At 42.5% G+C, this 18,295-nt stretch overlaps 4 protein-coding genes and 1 long non-coding RNA gene across 9 annotated transcripts; 2 read left to right on the forward strand and 3 right to left on the reverse strand.

Moving 5' to 3' along the window:
- Positions 1-222: 222 nt before the first annotated feature.
- LOC142993170 (uncharacterized) lies at positions 223-1,762 on the forward strand. The gene is made up of 4 exons (XR_012961109.1): positions 223-280; positions 377-472; positions 596-630; positions 725-1,762. It is a non-coding gene; the product is annotated as an uncharacterized LOC142993170 (long non-coding RNA).
- A 250-nt stretch (positions 1,763-2,012) lies between these two features.
- On the reverse strand, positions 2,013-6,449 carry LOC142993163 (RNA-binding protein 4.1-like). The gene is made up of 5 exons (XM_076143849.1): positions 6,361-6,449; positions 5,534-5,698; positions 4,579-5,005; positions 3,840-4,476; positions 2,013-3,466 (listed from the first exon to the last, which is right to left on the reverse strand). Exons 3-4 carry the CDS (start codon positions 4,985-4,987, stop codon positions 3,866-3,868), a joined length of 1,020 nt encoding a protein of 339 aa, XP_075999964.1. The 5' UTR covers positions 4,988-5,005; positions 5,534-5,698; positions 6,361-6,449; the 3' UTR covers positions 2,013-3,466; positions 3,840-3,865.
- Positions 6,450-6,869: 420 nt separating this feature from the next.
- tifa (TRAF interacting protein with forkhead associated domain) lies at positions 6,870-8,044 on the forward strand. Its single transcript, XM_076143818.1, has 2 exons — positions 6,870-7,009; positions 7,130-8,044. Exon 2 carries the CDS (start codon positions 7,196-7,198, stop codon positions 7,802-7,804), a length of 609 nt encoding a protein of 202 aa, XP_075999933.1. The 5' UTR covers positions 6,870-7,009; positions 7,130-7,195; the 3' UTR covers positions 7,805-8,044.
- Positions 8,045-9,512: 1,468 nt separating this feature from the next.
- LOC142993108 (RNA-binding protein 4.1-like) lies at positions 9,513-13,591 on the reverse strand. 2 transcript variants are annotated; one of them, XM_076143740.1, is made up of 6 exons: positions 13,447-13,591; positions 12,581-13,009; positions 11,857-12,488; positions 10,083-10,181; positions 9,886-9,948; positions 9,513-9,795 (listed from the first exon to the last, which is right to left on the reverse strand). In XM_076143740.1, the coding sequence occupies exons 2-3, from the start codon at positions 12,987-12,989 to the stop codon at positions 11,878-11,880; spliced, it is 1,020 nt and encodes a 339-aa protein (XP_075999855.1). In that variant the 5' UTR covers positions 12,990-13,009; positions 13,447-13,591; the 3' UTR covers positions 9,513-9,795; positions 9,886-9,948; positions 10,083-10,181; positions 11,857-11,877. The 2 variants fall into 2 exon arrangements, with proteins under 2 accessions (XP_075999855.1, XP_075999854.1); XM_076143739.1 differs by having other exon boundaries at positions 10,083-11,535.
- A 1,191-nt stretch (positions 13,592-14,782) lies between these two features.
- ponzr6 (plac8 onzin related protein 6) lies at positions 14,783-17,644 on the reverse strand. 4 transcript variants are annotated; one of them, XM_076143745.1, is made up of 6 exons: positions 17,552-17,626; positions 17,428-17,473; positions 16,958-17,031; positions 16,686-16,814; positions 16,442-16,602; positions 14,783-15,972 (listed from the first exon to the last, which is right to left on the reverse strand). In XM_076143745.1, the coding sequence occupies exons 4-6, from the start codon at positions 16,810-16,812 to the stop codon at positions 15,757-15,759; spliced, it is 504 nt and encodes a 167-aa protein (XP_075999860.1). In that variant the 5' UTR covers positions 16,813-16,814; positions 16,958-17,031; positions 17,428-17,473; positions 17,552-17,626; the 3' UTR covers positions 14,783-15,756. The 4 variants fall into 4 exon arrangements, with proteins under 4 accessions (XP_075999860.1, XP_075999857.1, XP_075999859.1 ...); XM_076143742.1 differs by lacking the exon at positions 16,958-17,031 and having other exon boundaries at positions 17,552-17,644; XM_076143744.1 differs by having other exon boundaries at positions 17,428-17,603.
- Positions 17,645-18,295: the final 651 nt, after the last annotated feature.

Raw genomic sequence — 18,295 nt, forward strand, 5'->3', positions numbered from 1 at the left:
CCAACTTCCTGTGATATGTTGCTGATATATTGTGAACATGTTATAGAAATGTGAAATGAGGTCAAAGAATACCTCAGTCCCTGAGTCTCTAATATGCTTTACTTCCTTTTCTGAAGACAAATGTGGTCAGTGTGATGAGACACGCAACAAAAAAACGCCCCGCCCCTTTCCAATGAAACCCCCTAACTGGGCCTCTGTCATATTTAAGTGCGGGTGACACAAATGCAATGCAGAATAATTATCTCCACCCTGATGGTAACTTTACTCCTCTGCGGCCAAAGTAGGTACAAATACAGATTTATACTGATCATGATATACATTAACTGTTTGTTTGTGTTTGTGCTGCATTATAATCTATATGATAATGTTTTTGTAGATGCCACTCTGGCCTTGGTTTTCCTGGCTGGAGTGACCATTGTTGTTGTTGTGGCTGTCATTGTTCTGGTTGTGAAAATCATGAGACTTCGGAAAGGTATCATTTATTCTTCATTGTTCTCGTTCAAATATTCTTATTATTTCTATTCATTTTTACTTTTTCTCAAATCTAAATTTGATTGTCAACTAAATGATGACATTGATTGTCTCTGTCATCTAGCTACAAAACAATTTACAGATCCACCAATTAAAAAGGTGAATCTATTTTTAAGATTTCTATCTATTTTGAATTTACTGGTATTTACAAGCTTGTTGTGAGAATTTATACTCTCAGGACTTTTACTCACAGAATCCGGACTCCAATGACCTGAAGGATGCCGTGAAGAGTTTCCATCCAAAAAAAAGAAGAAAGAAGAAGAAAGAAGAAGAAGAAGAAAAAGGAAGAATCCCTCAGAGTCCGATTCCATCAGAAAGTGAAGTGGAAACACATGTTGTTTATACTGTCTGCAGATAGGAACTGGAATATAATAATTAGACGAAACCTACTTTAAAGTATGTAATGAAAAATTGAGTGCAACTTTTTGCATTCCATAGGTCCCAGCCAACATCTCTCTCCTCTCTCTCCCCCTTCTCTCTCATTTTCCCTGCTACCACATAGATTCAGGTTCTCTCATGCTTTATTTTGCTCTCTCTATGTCTCTTTTGTTGGTTGTTTATCGTGGTACAATAAATGAATACTTTTGGACAGCCACGGGGTGAGGAGTATCGTGTTCTCATGGCTCTGGCCGATCCTTTGTGTAGCTCATTACATTTTATTTCTGTTTGAACAGTCACAAATCACATTCGTTGGTCTTAAACGTCTGTGTTGCTCTGCTTCACTGTCTGACGTCTCACTGTTAGTGTCTGACGTCGGCTATTGATAGCACACAGCGCCCTCTGCTGACCTGCTGCTCCAACCACGTCAAACATAACCACACCTGCAAGCAAAGGGAATCTACAGGAAATTTCAAAACCCCAAAAGGATAGTTTTAACATGAAAGTGTGAGATAAGATGTTTATATAATCATGCATGCTTGTTCTTATATTCTGAATTATATGTTTGCTTATTCTTAATCATTTAACCATGTAACTTTTGAGAGTTTCCCTGCTTGATTTGACAGATTAATGACCTTAAATACCTGTCCATGGGTGCCTCTTAGTTTCAGTCAATACCTGCCACAAGCGATGGGTAACCACGTCTTTGTCTGGAGGTGAGGATGGCTTCAGATCAGACGGCACAAGCAGACATATGGAGCATGTGGAAGCAGAAGTATAAAGACACCTCCTTTGTCCTGCTGCTGATGCATGTGGAAGCCTGCCTTCATCCATGCTAGGCTGCTCAGTTTAGGAATGACAATACTGGAAGAGATGTTGGGTCTCGTTCATTATTATCAGTGGAAACACAAATAATTGCCACAATAAAGGAAAGCAGAAATCCTCTAATTGGGAAACAATACCGTGCTATTGTTTGGCATTTTCATTCAATCAGTTTGACCAAATGCAGACGTGCATTTCAGGCACTTTAAGCTTCAAATAAGATAAATAATGCTAGGCGTTAAGACATTTCAAATTGTAAAGAGACAATTGCAAAGTTGAAATTGTTTCAAATATTTTATTCATGCAGGTCAGAATCTATCATGGCGACACAAATCATACTAGTGTAACTTTCTACATGTAATCAACACTGAACTTCTTGTAAAAACAGATCAATCTCACTACATAATAAAATGCCTACATGTTTGACAATGACTTAATAAAATTATTGGCCATGACATCAATAGCAACAGTAATAAGTCCAGATGCTTTATGTAATCATTCACTACTGTTACAAAAACAGTTAGCTTTAGTCCAGCTCATGTAACCCTGAGAACGTCAAGGCTGGTACGTCATGGGACAGTAGCTGCACAACATGACTGGAGACCACATCATTACAGCTTCACAGCTAGATGGACATGTGAACACAGGTGAGTCAGACTTCTCTACCAACTTCTATTTCCTGCTGGGAATTTAGCCCAAAACATGTCTCATTCAGATGAAGAAGATGCTGTCTCTAAATTCACCTGCAAGAGTGAGACTGTGAGAACATGCTCTCACCACAGGCGGCTACTACTTCAGTAGTCCTCATTGCCCTTCACTTACCTGTGGTTTCCGAAGGTCTTGGAGCAGCGTTTGATGCCGCCTCCCCCAGATTTAAGGTAAACTAGTCTAAACAATGAAACCGCACCTGGTGGAGTATGACTGGAATGTGGTCAACCTACATCTCAGCTGTAATATGAGCTATTTGCAAATGGCACTGAGGAGGTGGGGGGGACGTGCTGTAGCGTCTAGTAAAAACGATGATGTTGCTTACAATGACGCAACGATTTTGACAAGTCTATCATTCGCAGTAAAAGCGTTAGTATACGGATAATGATCTAAATCAACAAGGTGCTTGACGAGGGAGGGGGTCATATCAAGCATTTGAGGTGGTCACACTGATTGGGTTTAACGTTGGGCATTGACTTTGAGCACATTAACAAGATCACGTGACAGTCAGTTGTTTATTGAAATAATGTTTTGACAGTGAAAGTCTTCATATGAGCGGTTTGCGGTTATTTGTAAGTTCGTAAAGCATCTAGGGTTGCTAACGACACAGGAAGGCTCCAGTGGGAAAGCTTTCACATGATGGAACCAACGTGCAAATGCAACATGATACCAAAGATGAGTCGGCTTGGGCTAAATCTACACTTACAAGTTAATATCGCCGAAATCTGACTAAAAAGGGTTCGGCTCTCTAGCACACCAAATATCAACACGCATTGTTTTGAATGTAAAATTAAAAACGCCTAAAAATGAAAAAAAAATACTAAAGCACAATAACTAATATCTGAGGAAAAAAACAAGACGAGAGTAAAAACTGTCCCAAAATGATAAACACAGACGTGGACGTCGCCAATTGGGTTCCTCCTGTGAGCATGGCAGGGGAACATAACGCGCTCAGCCACAGACGGAGAGGGGATAGTGTCATGTACATCAGGAGGCAGTGCGTGGTGACGGAGTCGAGGCGACATTCCTGGAAGAAAGCAAATGATACAAATGAACGGTCTGCGACTGCTGGTGCAAGCACGCTGTTCCATCTTACTCATTCACGTGTTGGTTTTGATTTCCTGTCATTGCTCTTGGGACAGATTCCAGACTGAATTATCAGCCGGTTGGATCTGCTCGCCCCACACATTCAACACTTCATCTAAACCCCAAGTCAGGGGCATACACCTTACGCCTTACCAAAGAATGTAATGTTTCTCGAGTAGCTCTCTCGCATGCTTGTTCATATCTGAGCGCCCTGATGAGAGCGTAGGCGACGGGGCACAGAGAGCCTCTTGCCTTTCACGGTGGCAGATTTAGAAGCAGACATTACCCATCACTCGCTGAAAGCCTATTCTCACCTTCAATTCACACGCCGGAGACTCGCTTAATAAGCGTAGCGTGCAGGTGGCGGCGGAGGCAACCGCTCTGCATAGGGGTCCCTGGCGCGAGGAACTCCGTAAGCCGGGACCCTGGAAACCGGAGAGAGACGGGAGCGCTCGTAGGAGTAGCCGTTACTGGCAGGAGCCATCGGTGTGCTAGGCGGTCTCCTGAGAGGGCTACGGTCTCGGGCGTAGTACGGGGACGGCGGCGGTGGGAGGGGGCGACGATCATACGGGTCGAGCGACGGAGTCATGAGGCGATCTCGGACAACAGCTGAGGGGGGCGGGGGAGGAGGGGCGCCGGCACGTTGGTCCTCAAAGGAGCCGTACGGGCGGGCTCTGTATTTCTCATAGTAATCTACCACGCCGTATCGGTCCCTCTCGCCCTCATAGGGGCGGTCGCCGTACGCAGCTCGTCTAGGAGGAGGGGGCGGCAGAGGGGGGGCGGGGTAACCTGGGGGCATTCGGCCTCGCATGTAGCCAGGTGGGGGAGGCTCGTTTCCGTCTCCTGGATAATGTGGGGGCCAATAACCGCCTCTATCTGGGGGAGGGGGGTAGTCGTCCATCTCATCGTGTCTGGGACGGCTCTTTGAAATCTGGACATGGATGCGCTTGCCTGAGGGAATGCAAGGAGGATACAGAAGACATGTAAACAAAAGGGCACCTCACAAAAAATGACATCTTACCAACTCTGATTTTACATCCTGGCACTTCTCACCTTGGAACTCCGTATTGTCCAGTCCTTTGATGGCATCCATGGCCTCGTCAGAATTGGACATGTGTACAAAAGCAAAGTTTTTGACCACAGCACACTCTGTTACCGAGCCGTACTCCTCAAACAGAGCCCGCAGCTCGTCGTCTGACCCTTTCTCCACGTTGGCCACATGCAGTTTGATGGAGCCCTGGTTCTTGCCGTGGCTGGCCTCCACATTGATGGGTATGCCGTGGAGCTTGTAGAGGTGAAGGTTCTTGATGGCTTTGGTGGCGGCCTTCCGGTCATCCATGTGGACAAAGGCATAGTTCTTGATGATGGCACAATCTGTTACTGTACCGTACTCAGCAAACAGGGCCTTGATCTCATCCTGCTCTGCCTCTCGAGGGAGATTGCCTACGAATATCTTCACCATGGTTGAATTTCTATTTCACTGGGTTAAAGAGGGAGAAAAGGTGGATGGAAGTGAGGAAATGAATCATTGGTTCTTCTTCAGAATGCAGTTTAAGTTGTATGGCTCGACTGAAACCCTTTTAACAAATGCAGCTGCGCATGAACTGGGCCTTTGTCACCGCGGAATGCTAATGGAAGCGGAACATGAGCAACTCGCTAAAATCTTTTCTGTGGGATTGATTCGTTCCTATACAAATCGCTCGCGTATATACATAAATACTAACATTTATGTCATTGATTGTTACAGTCACGTTATTATATTAAAACATTAAATCAGTCATTCAGTCATTCATGTAGCAAATTGCTAACAAAACATGCTAACTTTAGCGCTTCGCTCGCTTAGTCGAGCCCCGCTACACCAACAAAGTAGAGCGTTTAAAGCTGCTCTTAGCGACTAAATCTCGGTAATGAATTCGCATACACACATTCCCTAGTTTTACTTCGTTTTATATGTAAGCATTGTGGTGTAAATCATTGATAAATGTAAACGAATACGTCGCTTTGTTACCTATTCACAGGCCGACTGCCTCGACGGTTCCAAATGAAGCCTCGGCTGCTGGCTCCGCCCACTTCCCCACTAAAGGTCGGTCGCCTTGTTCTTCCTTCCTTGTTCTTCCTTGCATACTTCTGGGGGAATCTCAGCACGTTGCCATCTACTGGTCAAGAATTTGTACTACATGACATGAGGCAACAAATGTTGAAAAAATACATCAAAAGTTTGAGGGGGAAAGTCCAAATCTAGAGAGAATAGTGTCAATGTAGAGAGAAGAATGTGTCAGTTTGTTGTCCAGAGAGCACAAACACAGATAAGGCAAGCAGAACAACGTAACCACACAAACACGCACACAACAAAAACAAAACAAGTATATCCCTCATCCCATATCCCATATCCCAATCCAATTACCCTCATACAAATACAAATACAATTTTGTTTTTTGATTAACAATAGTAAATAATAGCTTCGCCATCTTATACACAAGTAGACTCAGTCTGATAAATATAGGCAGATACGTTTGTCTTTGCAATTTCAAATAACTACCTTCAGTAATAATGAAGCTTTCCTAGACAATAAAGTGTACATAGACGACTGGCAAGTTCACTGCCATGACACTGAAGGTATGACCTCCACCACTAAATACGTGTATATTTCGAATTATAAAGATGACAAAATAGAAGATTTAAGCACCCCCATCTACAATTCGATTCCAATTTCACCCCAAATGTTTGTGTACATTTCCTAGCATGACTGCCCTGCTTATCGTGCTTTGCTGCTTGAATCTTACAACACTAGAGAAGAAAAGTGAAATAACCAAATGCAAAAGTAACATCTGATACCTTCCAATAAGCGGATCGTAAACACCATAGGATAAATAACAGAGATATTGTGACGGCTTCGTCTTGGTTTCGGTTTGAAGCGGCGGGGATTTTTGCTGCTCTGCTGCTGCATTCAAGTTCCCAACCGAATATTGTAATTATGGCATTCATTATACGATTCGGCAGTGCATTCAAGTAAAAATATAATAACTATCATCCTTTCCGTCCCCGTTTGCGGCACAAAGCTGTATGATTTACAGTTGTATAATAAAGAGGGATGTCTGATTTAAACAACTGGTTTAAAATTGCAGTTACACGAGTTTGTTTAGTATAGAAGACGGCATGCTACATAGAGATACTGACAAACTACAATAATAATAGTCTAATACAAACATACTACTACCTTGTGCTGCATAGTAGAAAACTCCTGGTTTTTCATATATATATTCACTGCCGTGTGAGTTCATGATTTTCAATGGTAATATTTCCGATTTTAATGAAGGCAGCACCACAAGCACTCGCTCCAGGGGATGAGCTAAGCCTTAAAGAACGCGAAAAGTCAGGAGGAGTCAGCCTCTGCTCCTCACTCTCAACATACTCCGTTAGTTCACTCAGAGGGTTCAGAGGAGGATACATTCAATTCTGTGGACTGAAAAAATTAATCATAGAGGTAAGAAAGGGAGATCTTACAACAGAAATTTGATTATCTTTTTGTTGAATTGCTTAACTGTTTTTGTTTTACTGTTGAACCACTTCCTGTTGTTGTATATATTCTTCCTCTATCACACAGCACAGCCTGTATCACTGGAGGTCACTCCATTCCTTGCGTGTAGTACCGGCAGCTTCTTTGCTCATCATGGATGTGTCCCAGACTATGGAGACTGAGGAAGATCTGCTTACTTGTCTCCACATCAAGCTCTACCACCCAAAGCAGACTTCCCAAGCTCTTTACCGCCTGCTCCCTCTGGGTAACAGAAAACAATACTCAGCAGAAGACCCTCTCAAGTTGGGACGTGACGCCCAGGCCTGCGCTCTAGCCCTTGTTGACCCTCGGGTCTCTCGTAAAAACCTGGCTCTCCAAGCCTATCGCACACCTCAGAGCAAAGACATGCTTTTTACCCTCCAGAACCTGAGCCAAAAAGGACAGATGTCAGTGAATGGATCAGTGTTGGGCTACCTGGAAAGGATGGATCTTCCAGACAAGGCCCTGATCCGGTTTGGAGAGTATGAGGTAATGATTATCAGGGAGAATGGTGAGGCAAAGGGAATGTTTGAGGTGGACCTTGAAGTACTTGCATGTTCACCATCCCGAGAAACAGGTGTGTGTTTACCCTGTATGACACCTGTCATGGACACATGCATATGTGTGACCACTGACTTCCCAGCTGATCTCAGAGCACATGGCCCATCAGAGACTGATGAGACTCATATGTCATTCATGATGAACCATCATTGCTTAAATTAGTACGATACTGTGACTTTTTATTTTTTCTGACTACATACTGTATATTAGGCAATACAAATTGTTGCATAGTTGTTTGCACATTTTAAGCAGGCTTATATAGAAATCCTGTATAATGTGAAATCCCAATATGAAAATATGTTATTACCCAGACTGTGATATTTCTGCTTCTATACATTCAATTGAACATATTTAATGTTTTTTAACCACAAATGTCTGAAGTCTTTGAAATAAAAAAAAAGAAAGTATAATCTGTTCTCTCAGTCTGTTTGTCTGTCTGTCTGTCAATATCGCTAAATTATTCTTGAATTTGCACACATTGCTGCACTCTTTTTGTTCTTTATTACATTACATTACATTACGATCATTTGGCAGACGCTTTTATCCAAAGCGACTTACATTACATTATATTACCACCCTTCGCAGAGAGGGGAGCAATTGAGAGTTCGGTGCCTTGCTCAGGGGCACCTCGGCAGGGACTCGAGCACCAACCCTCCGGTTCTTAAGCGGAAGCGGAAGCTCTACCCACTCGACTACTGCCTCCCCTTATTAAAGAATTCCATAAATCTACCATTTTGACTGTCACACTTTTTTTTTTGTCACACTAATTTTGACATTTGTTCTTTCCCTCTTTTTTCAAACATATAACGTCCCCTCAGTGAGTACTTTCTCTCCCTCATTGAAAACAACCATTGGTCAGGAAATGTCCTATTTTATGCATATTACATAAATAATGACTTGATCAGAGTATAATAATCAGCCTTAATGACAATGACCTGTGCTCTTTCACCCAGTGTTAGAAACTGCTAAAAGCAGATATCCAGGTACACTCTTGGATGTATGTAATGCATTGTAGATACTCATACAGCTCCATGGAAGCAGAAAAGCTCATAATGTCAGTGAAGATGTGAAAGTACAGAAAAACATCTATCCAGCCATGTCCAGCCAGCCCGATTACAATAACTGCCACTTCCTTCATTGTCTCAGAAGTCATGCAGTAAAAAGGGAGCAGAGCTTACACAAGACCACATTTGAACTGAAATGACTTTGAGCAAGAAAAAGGGAAGAGAAAACAGGACTTCTCATTTCTACAGAAATGATGGATTTCCTGATATTGCTACCCCACACCGATCAATGATCACCAAAATGACTATATCCATACATACAAGTTTTATTATTTTTTTATGTAAATCATTGTAGTACCGTCTAGGTCAGGTGGAATTCTGAGTATCCCTTCTGCACTTCCTGTTTATGCCTCAAGTCACTACGCCACACTTTCTCCGTTAAATCGTTCATGTTTAATATCAAATCAAATGTATTTTTATAGCCCATTGTCACATACAATGTCTGAAAGACTTACATCACCATTGTGTTCATAATGTAACTTCTACAAACAAGTCCAAGGTCCATGAACAGTTTCTTAATGATTGACCACACTGGCCAATTGACTGATATTACTATGGATCACAAGCCTCCTTCAAATATCAGCCATCAGGAGGCATGAGTTGAGGTAAGTATTAAAAAATGACAGATGACTGCAGCCACACCATCATCATCATCATCTCTACCATCAAATGGCCTCTAATAAGTCTATTGCACCTTGCCTTGGTTTGTTTTAAAAGCACATCCTAACAAAATACTAGATGAGGTCACATTTTTTTTTCAACACCAAACTGTAAAAGTGATTCAAGTCTAACCATTAACTTGTGTGAAATTATTTATTAACAACTTTGGCACAAGTTTTTGAATGCACACACCAAGGCAATTACTCTCAGCATGAACTATTTGTACATTTACAATAGCATGATCAAAAAGTGTAGATAAAAAATAATAAATAATTCATACAAAAATTATGATTAGTCCCAAACAGTCAGCCATTGGAAGGAGTGGGCTTTGTCTCGGCCTGCAGGTCCTTCTTTTCATTATCTCAGGTACACAGCAGGCTTGAAGGCTGAACATCTATCTCGCCATCCAACAGAAGAACAATCCGACTCCTATAAAAACCCAGAGAGTTGGTCAGTCAAGACTCACACACATGTACAAGGATATTAACAATGTCTCGTGTTAATATCATCCTCCATTACCTGACAACTACTGGTCCCATCTTCTCAACGTTTGAGGAGAAGCCCTGTTCTTACGTCGACTCCCTTCAACCGCAACAGCAGAGTTTTGAACAAAAAAGTAGGGTCAGTTTTCTCAAATACGTTCAACATTCATTAATTTATAAAACCACAAACATCTCATTGCACTCTTTTTGCAGGAAATTTGAAAGCCAACCTACCTCTTTGCTGCTGCACAGCTGCCAAGGATCACTTACTTAAGACGGACGGTGACTCCTGCAGCGTCCACAGCACCTGTGCAGAATCATGGATCTAACAACCTACAAAGAGCACAAATACTAAGAATACCAATATTACATTGAATTTGTGGTACAAACACATGGGCATTTGGAGTGTCAAGACAAGAATAGAGTCACCGCTATACTGAGTGAAAACGGAGGAGAAATGAAGAATGCAAAGCAAGATTTAAGCTGTCGCACGACGCCACATGGGTCATCACAACCTTTGTGAATTTTGTCTACGTCTAAGCAAACCACACATTGGCTTGACACACAGTAGGCAACCAACATCGACTGCAGAAACATGGAGGCTGTCGTGCCGCACAGACAACACATGGCTTAAGAATGCCGTTGTCAGGAACATTTGGCCTGTTGTCATGATATAAATCTTAGCTTGGGAGTAGGAAGCACCCGCAGGCAAAAACAAGCCGTAAAAAAATTGGAATACGTAACTCAATATACAACAAATTAGATTAAAAATGTTGGCATTGCTATTTGAACAATAAGGCAATAATTTCCCTTCTGGAAACGGCTAGAGCGACAGGAATGAGGAGGGAAACCAGCAGTGTGAACGTGGCAGAGGTGACATCGCCTACCATGGGTCAAGCCAAAACTATCGGAAGTGTGAAGAACAGTAAAGCGTGTTAAGAGGTCAACGCCTGGATATTTGTGCATCTCTTGTTTGCCAAGGCATTTAAAAAGGGGCGGTGAGGAATAATTTGACAGTTAGAACGTCGTTTTGTTTCATTTTTTTTTTATTAAAAGGCCTTGAAATAAAAACCTGTCATGTAAATAAAATCATACATAACGATGCTATAGTTTCTATACTCGCAAAAAAGCTAACATAAAATGTAAAAAGAAAAAAAAAAAAAACACACTGGGCTTTGATTTGTCATGCTAACATGCGTCGCAAAGGTTTACTGTACAGCCTTCCACACCAAGCTTTCTTACTTACTTACTGTTTGAAGAGCATTTTGTGATGCTTACTGCCTGAACAAAACTACTACAAGAAATGACTACTCTCTTGATCGGAGCTGATCACTTGCCCCAGAGGCCAAATCCATGGATAGAGACTGAATAGCAGAGGGGTATAGGTTTAAGGCCATTGGCAGTAAATGTCTCACACTGACATTGACTAGAAGCACTAAGCCTATTGTGGATAACAGTTTAGGAAGTTAACAGTAAAACAAGCAAGAGGAACAGAAAAGGCAAAAACAGCTCAGGAAGTATACGTCAACCGTAGACATGGAAACGTATGGGTTTTAAGTACGGGCTGTCCGCAATACAGTAGCTTCCAGTAAGTCTCAGGCGAACGCAACGCAATCCGCCATAGACGTGGGGGTTGTATAGCACCACGTGCATCAGCAGACAACGACGATCTTGTCATATTCTAAACCTGGAAAGAGAGCAAACCAGACATGTCAAGGAGCGCGTCTTACTGCAAGGTCCGCGCAAGACTGAGCTTTTTTTAAGTTTCAAGCAGCAACATCTTAGGACTTCATCAACCATGTGTAATGATGGTATCTTGGATCTCGCCTGGCCAAGATCTGCAGGAGTTACGAGGTCTAGCTGATGGTGGTGATTTAAAGCGAAACTCTACCTTCAGCTATGAGCGATTTTTTAAAATAATTTGTTTTTGTGATACTTTCTCAAAAAAAATCCTAATTAGTATTGACAAGTCATGATGTCATGAAACAGCAGTCGTGTTCTCTCTCACCTTGCGTCGCTCTTGTGTACTTTAATAGCCTGCGTAGCGTGGCGGCGGTGGCTGCACTCTCTCGGGATAGTTTTCTCTGGGACGAGGGGCTCCATACATCGGAGCCCGGGACAGCGGGGAGAGCCGGGACCGCTCGTAGTTGTAGCCGTTACCAGCCACGGGAGCAGGAGGAGGGAGAGCTCGTCTGATGGGGCTTCTGTCCCTAGTCATGTAGGCCTGGGGAGGAGGAGGGAGCGGGCGGCGCTCGTACGGGTCAATGGGCGCCATTCCCAGCCGTTCCCGAACCACTGCAGAGGGAGGGGGCGGAGGAGGCGGGATGGCATTGGCTCTCCTGTCGTCAAAGCCTGGTGCGTTGTAAGGACGGGCTCTGTATTTCTCGTAGTAATCGACCACTCCGTAGCCATCTCGCTCGCCATAGCCACGGTCCGGGTAAGCTCGTCTGGGGGGAGGAGGTGGCGGAGGAGGAGGAGGGGGAGGAAAGGCAGACATGCGGCCCCTGTAGGGGGGTTCAGGCCTCTCCCCCGGGTAGTGGGGAGGGTAGTAACCTCTGCCTGGTGGAGGTGGATACTCCTCCTCCTCCTCAGGTGCCCCTCTGGGTCTGCTTTTAGATATCTGAACGTGTATGCGTTTACCTTAGGAAGAGAAAACATGCAACTCAATTCCAAAAGTGAAATAAAACAAATGACATCCATATCATTCATTCAATAATATCAGATTCACTTACCTTGGAACTCTGAGTTGTCCAGCCCTTTGATGGCATCCATGGCCTCATCAGAGTTGGACATGTGCACAAAGGCAAAGTTCTTTACGATGGCACATTCTGTGACAGTGCCATACTCCTCAAACAGCTCACGGAGCTCGTCATCAAAGCCCTTCTCCACATTAGCTATATGGAGCTTGACGGGCCCCTGGTTCTTCCCTCTGCTCGGCTCTACATTAATGGGTCTTCCGTGCAGCTTGTACAGATGAAGCTCTCGGATGGCTTTGGTGGCGCACTTACGATCCTCCATGTGAACAAAAGCGTAGTTTTTGTACTTGGCACATTCTGTAACTTTGCCGTACTGGGTAAACAGAGCTTCGATCTCATCCTTCTCCGCATCCTGGGATAAGTTCCCAATAAAAATCTTCACCATTGTTGCTCCAGTGTACTTCTCTATGAAAAGCAGAGTTGGGGTGAGTCAGATAACAGGCTGCCATGTAGGAACATGGAGCTAACGTTCCTGTCCTAACGTCATTAGCAGGAAATAGAAAGCTTGTCAACTACGCGACAGAGGCCTTTAATACACACTAAAGCGTCGATCGAACCTTCATGTAAATCTGGATTTACTCACGACGAGTACGTGCTTAGATTGCAACTTGACAACGAACATCGAGGAACTTTCCGAGTTCCATTTCCCGATTGTGCAGCACTAGCAAGCTAGCGTTGCCGACATGATGTTAGCCATTTTGTCTCGTGTCACTGATCCAAGTAAAACTCGAATTAGTCAGTAAAATTGTCTGTAGACTGTATTCATTTGCGGTTCAGTGTAAAATGAGTGTGCGTAAAATACAAATTAGAAGTAGAATTTCCAAATAAAAGCCTGTACTCACCAGCAAATGTCGACGCACCGCGCCAGAACCAAATCGAAATTCCAGAGATAAAGACACGACGAATACCGGCTGGCGACGTGCGAACACGTAGGAATCTGATTGGCTGAGAAACATGTCAGTCAAAATATCTGACTCGTGATTGGCTTGAGTCGTGGCCTCGGTCTCACCCGGATACAGCGCTCTTTCAAAAACAGCTCTTGCGTCATTCGTATGGTGACTTTAATCAATGTTTACATATTAATAACAACAATGGAAACTAAATAGAAATCGTTTGTCAAGACGTGTTTATGTATATTCAATGATTTATGAACTAAAAGCCCGCATATTTATTATTTGGAGATAAGTGCGAATGTGTGAACCATAATAATGTCATACATCCATAAAGGTAAAGTTTACACGGAAATCAAAGACACCTTACACTATAACAACATGTCAAATTACACCAAAAATTCATTTGGATTGTTTCAATCTGTTAACAAGACACACTTGCATAAACATGAAGCATTTCCAGTTTTTCCCCTACATTCCTGTTTTCTCTCCTTGTCACCACTCATAGAAGAAGAGTTCAGTCAGCACAATTTCCCAATAATGGGGCAATGCCGTTGTGTATCTCACTCCCCTATCCCAAGAGAACACATGGCCACTCTAATGTAGAATATAACAGTCATGTTTTGCAAGTTACTAGGCTGTTTTCCCAGAAATTCCAGTTGAGCATAATGGAACATTCTAGAATGAGAACTGTATGTCCCAAAATATCTGTATTGTTCCTGTACCTCTTGGTCCTCAGTGAGACTTATTCAAAACGCATCCTTGCAACACGATACCATCCACCATCGTGTGGATTTTTAATAATGCATCGACGAAAGGTGCTGTGGTGTCACATTGCAGTGCTATTTTAACGAGCGAGGGATAGTGGCTGCTGAGGTTTGTGTATTCATAGAACACTGACAGCGCAGCCAAGAAAATGGAACGTCTCTGTACTTATAAGCAACATTGGTCATTGAAGTTTGCTCGGCAAGTTGTTTTGTGTTCTAATCAATTTTTAGACGGTGTTGAATGTCAAACAGTCTGAGCCACGGCAATGCATCGAGAATGTGTTGCAGTGTTGTTTAAGGCACGATGGATATGTGAATCATATGTTGTGAAAAATACACATTTAAGTTGTTACATTGCCAGTATTTGTTATGTGTTTTTTTGGGGTAAAAAAAAATCACCCAAAGTAATCGGTATCGGTATCGAAAAAAATTGCCAAAAAAGTAATCACTAATGAAAAGCATTTTATCTGTGATTACATACAATTTGGTTTTATTATTATTTAGATTTTATGGATCATATGTCAACTGTTGTTTTAGTTTATGATTTCTGGAGAGAATATGATAAAGTCACATGAAGTATGATTTTGAATAGGACATCAATAGGAAATCAGAGCTTAATTTAAAATTAATGGTTCCTAAATATGAAACAATTATTGGAATCTCATTCAAAATGTAAATGTTTATGAGCTGGTTCTGACACTGGAAAATGCATTGTCCTTCCATTTACGGTGATGTTGGAGCCCAAGAGGACTGGCAAAACAAATTTTAAAATATGAACTATTACCTAACTGGCACAACAAAATTCAAAAGGTGGAAATGCCAACAGCAAATGTGCTGTGTGTTGGAACTGTCATTTATGTTCTCAAATCTATCTGTGACATTTCCTGTGATGACATCAAGAGGTACAAATACATAGATTGGTCTCCATAAATGAACAAGGATGGGTAACAAGTAAATTTCCTTTACTTTGTATAGTCTGACAAGTGTGTTTTTACACAGAGCCCCAGAGACAGCTCTTATGTCTTGGAGATACGTTGAGCGGGACCATATCATTCCTCCATAGGCAGGAAAATAATCTTCACAAAAATAATTTCATTTTATCACTTGTGTATAGCCACTAACATCTGTTAGCTACATGACAAGACACACACACACCAAGGAGAAGGCAAATATTGGCGACTACACACCCACACACACAGCTGGCGCACGATACTGGGCGGTAAACAACAGGCTGGGTATCTGTGTGTCAGGCTCGCCCATGCAAAGCACTTTGCAAATGACCAACGGGTTTGTTTGTTTGCATGATGTGTTTGTGTCAAGGGAGGAAGAATGGAGTTTGAGTCAAGGTGGTTGCCCTACATTCCCAACCTGACAAATATATTTTCTCTATGTACTAAATGTATTTCATTTGATTTCCACACTATTAATCACTTCATATATTTCTGCAGTCAACCTTCAGCACGGAGAATAAGCCATTCTCTCACATTTAGGTATGTTACTGAGGCTGAGGTGGGTAGATCCCAGCAGGTATAGGTTGCATGGGATTGGCAATGTAAGTTGGCGCATGTGGCATTGGGTTCATGGTGACTTCCATGGTGGTGGTTGTGTTGTGAAGGAGTAGGCCTTTACGACGTTTAAGCTCGCGGGCCATCTGACACCAGGCACAAGAACCACAAAAAGTGACAATGCAGCAGTCATCAAATATGGAGCCCTGTTGATGAGGAGAGAAGGAGACAGCCTTAGAGATCACATTGGAGGGATTGGAAACCCTTGAGTGTTACCCTGTATCTAGAAGTAAAGCATTTAAGAGGTACTTTTTACACTTTGAAAATGTTGTAGATTTTAATCACCTAGAGTGGGAAAGGACACACACCCCTAAAGCAACACATGGGGTTTCCAGGTCTGCCTTACTGCCCTTTGCAAAACTGTTCAAGATCCATCTACCTGTGAACTCTGTAGCTTATTCTACAGGCGTGTAATGGGATTGAAGTGTGGGCTCCGACTGGGTCATTCCAGCACCTCCTTGGTCCACCTGCATGGGTGCTTTGGAGTGTTATTACGTTGGAAGTTGAACTATAGCTTTGGCTTCAGCTCTCGGACAGAGCTCAGTCTGTTTTTGCAATTTCAAAATGGGAGAATGGAACACATTGTGCAATATAAATGAATGTTTGAGCTCATACCTGTAAGTGGTATCTCTCTCTCATGCTGCTCCTTAGGGCCAAAGCATAAGCAGGGACCATTCCGCAACTCACCATGTCCACCATAGGCATACACATGCACTCCCCAAAGTCTGAACTGAGCTGACAGGCCTGGCAGCATGGGCACCAGAAACCAAAGCAACCTGTGGAAACAAACGTGTCTTCACCTTAAAACAGCACTATTACCCAAACATACATGCTCCGATTTGCTGGGCCCTTTCCTCACATGTGCCCATATCATCACAGCAGTTGAAGATGCCACTGGTCCACATGTCAATCTTCAGGTTAAGTGGGGATGTCAGAATAGCAGGCTGAGCTGTCACTATGTGCGCTGAGATAGGGTGGACCGCCATCTCTGTGAATTCACAACAATGTCAACTATAAACATTGTCTCCTGCCGATATGACACATTCTACATCACATTTCGTCATATTTAAGGCAGAGTATCTCTTTCCCTAACTACCAGAAGCTGTGGTACAGTATGAAATATAATTTTACTGTATGTATTGTGGCACTAAATGTTGGTGCCAGACTTTCACAGCTTGTTGTTGGGAGCAACTGGTCCATGGCACCTGGGACATAGTCAACAAAACACAGGTCTTAAAATGGACACTCCTCCCCAAAGCCACAGTGGCTTAGCAACAAACAAAGCTGAAATAATATTCAGTGACAAGAACCATGCTTGGAGCTCTTACGAAATATGCTTTATGATTACTTTCCTGTACACCAGAGACTTATATTCATGCTCTAATAAGCTGAAAAGAAAGGTGATATTCAAAACACACAACACAACGATTATAGAAAGTTTAGAATAACACCTAAATAATGTAGAGACGCAACAATTAAGTCAATTCAAGCTCACTGAATACAGTCAAATGATGAAAACAAAGTCTGAAAATATAACACACATGACCCGAGAATAACACTACCAGGGCTACTTACAATAACACACCTCCAAAACAACATACCTTTGAGTTTGTAGGATGATTTCTAGATTTCTCTAGAAGTCTTTGACTGAAAGATAAAAACCAAATTCACATGGATGCCAATCAAAAAGTAATTTATTTGCATTTATTAGAGACGTGCATCCACCTCAGTCTCTGCTTGGTGTCTGGAAAGCTACCGCTGACTGGCAGGATTCTGGGAGGAACTGAGGTTTCATATGCCACACCCATAGCAGCCAAGTAGTTCTCAAGTTGTCTGGCAACATTTTCAGGACACAGGCAGATAAGACACAGGAATGAAAACCATAGTCATGTCTGAAAGATGTTGGTCTGTTGGGAGTGGATTAACAAAAGTGCTGCCTATTGTGGACTGAAAAATGATATCTGCAGATCTGGGTCAGTAGCTGAAGCTCGATTTCAATCCTTTTGTTGCCTTTTTCAGCTTTCCTTAACTGCCAGTATTAATGAAACACCTATTTGTTGTTTCTGAAACTATGCTTACATTTACTGAATGTGGGTCTATCATCTCTTCGGTCTCTTTAAAGTTTACTTTAAATTTACTTTCCACATCTACAGCTGCTATTGCTGCTCTGGCTGTTCAAGGAGAGGGAATCTCCCTTTGAATTGCCTCTCCTGAGATTTCTCCCCCTTAAATGTTCAGGATTCTTTTAGGGTGTTTGCCCTCATCTTCTTTTGAGAGCTTTGGGCTGGGTCAAGAACTGTTAATGTGGGCCTATGACACATGTTACTGGGCTATACGAATAAACTTGACGTTGATCTTTTTTTAAACAGAATACTGTTTAGTGAGCAGATGATTTAACACAGATTTTGAATGCCACAGTCAACTGAGGATCTGACTCCTGACAGTAGCGTCCAATAGAGGGAGACACAG

This window comes from Genypterus blacodes, unplaced genomic scaffold, assembly GCF_046128005.1.
Source record: "Genypterus blacodes isolate CSIRO-AG114 ecotype Tasmania unplaced genomic scaffold, CSIRO-AGI_Gbla_v1 ptg000027l_1, whole genome shotgun sequence".
Taxonomy (NCBI): domain Eukaryota; kingdom Metazoa; phylum Chordata; class Actinopteri; order Ophidiiformes; family Ophidiidae; genus Genypterus; species Genypterus blacodes.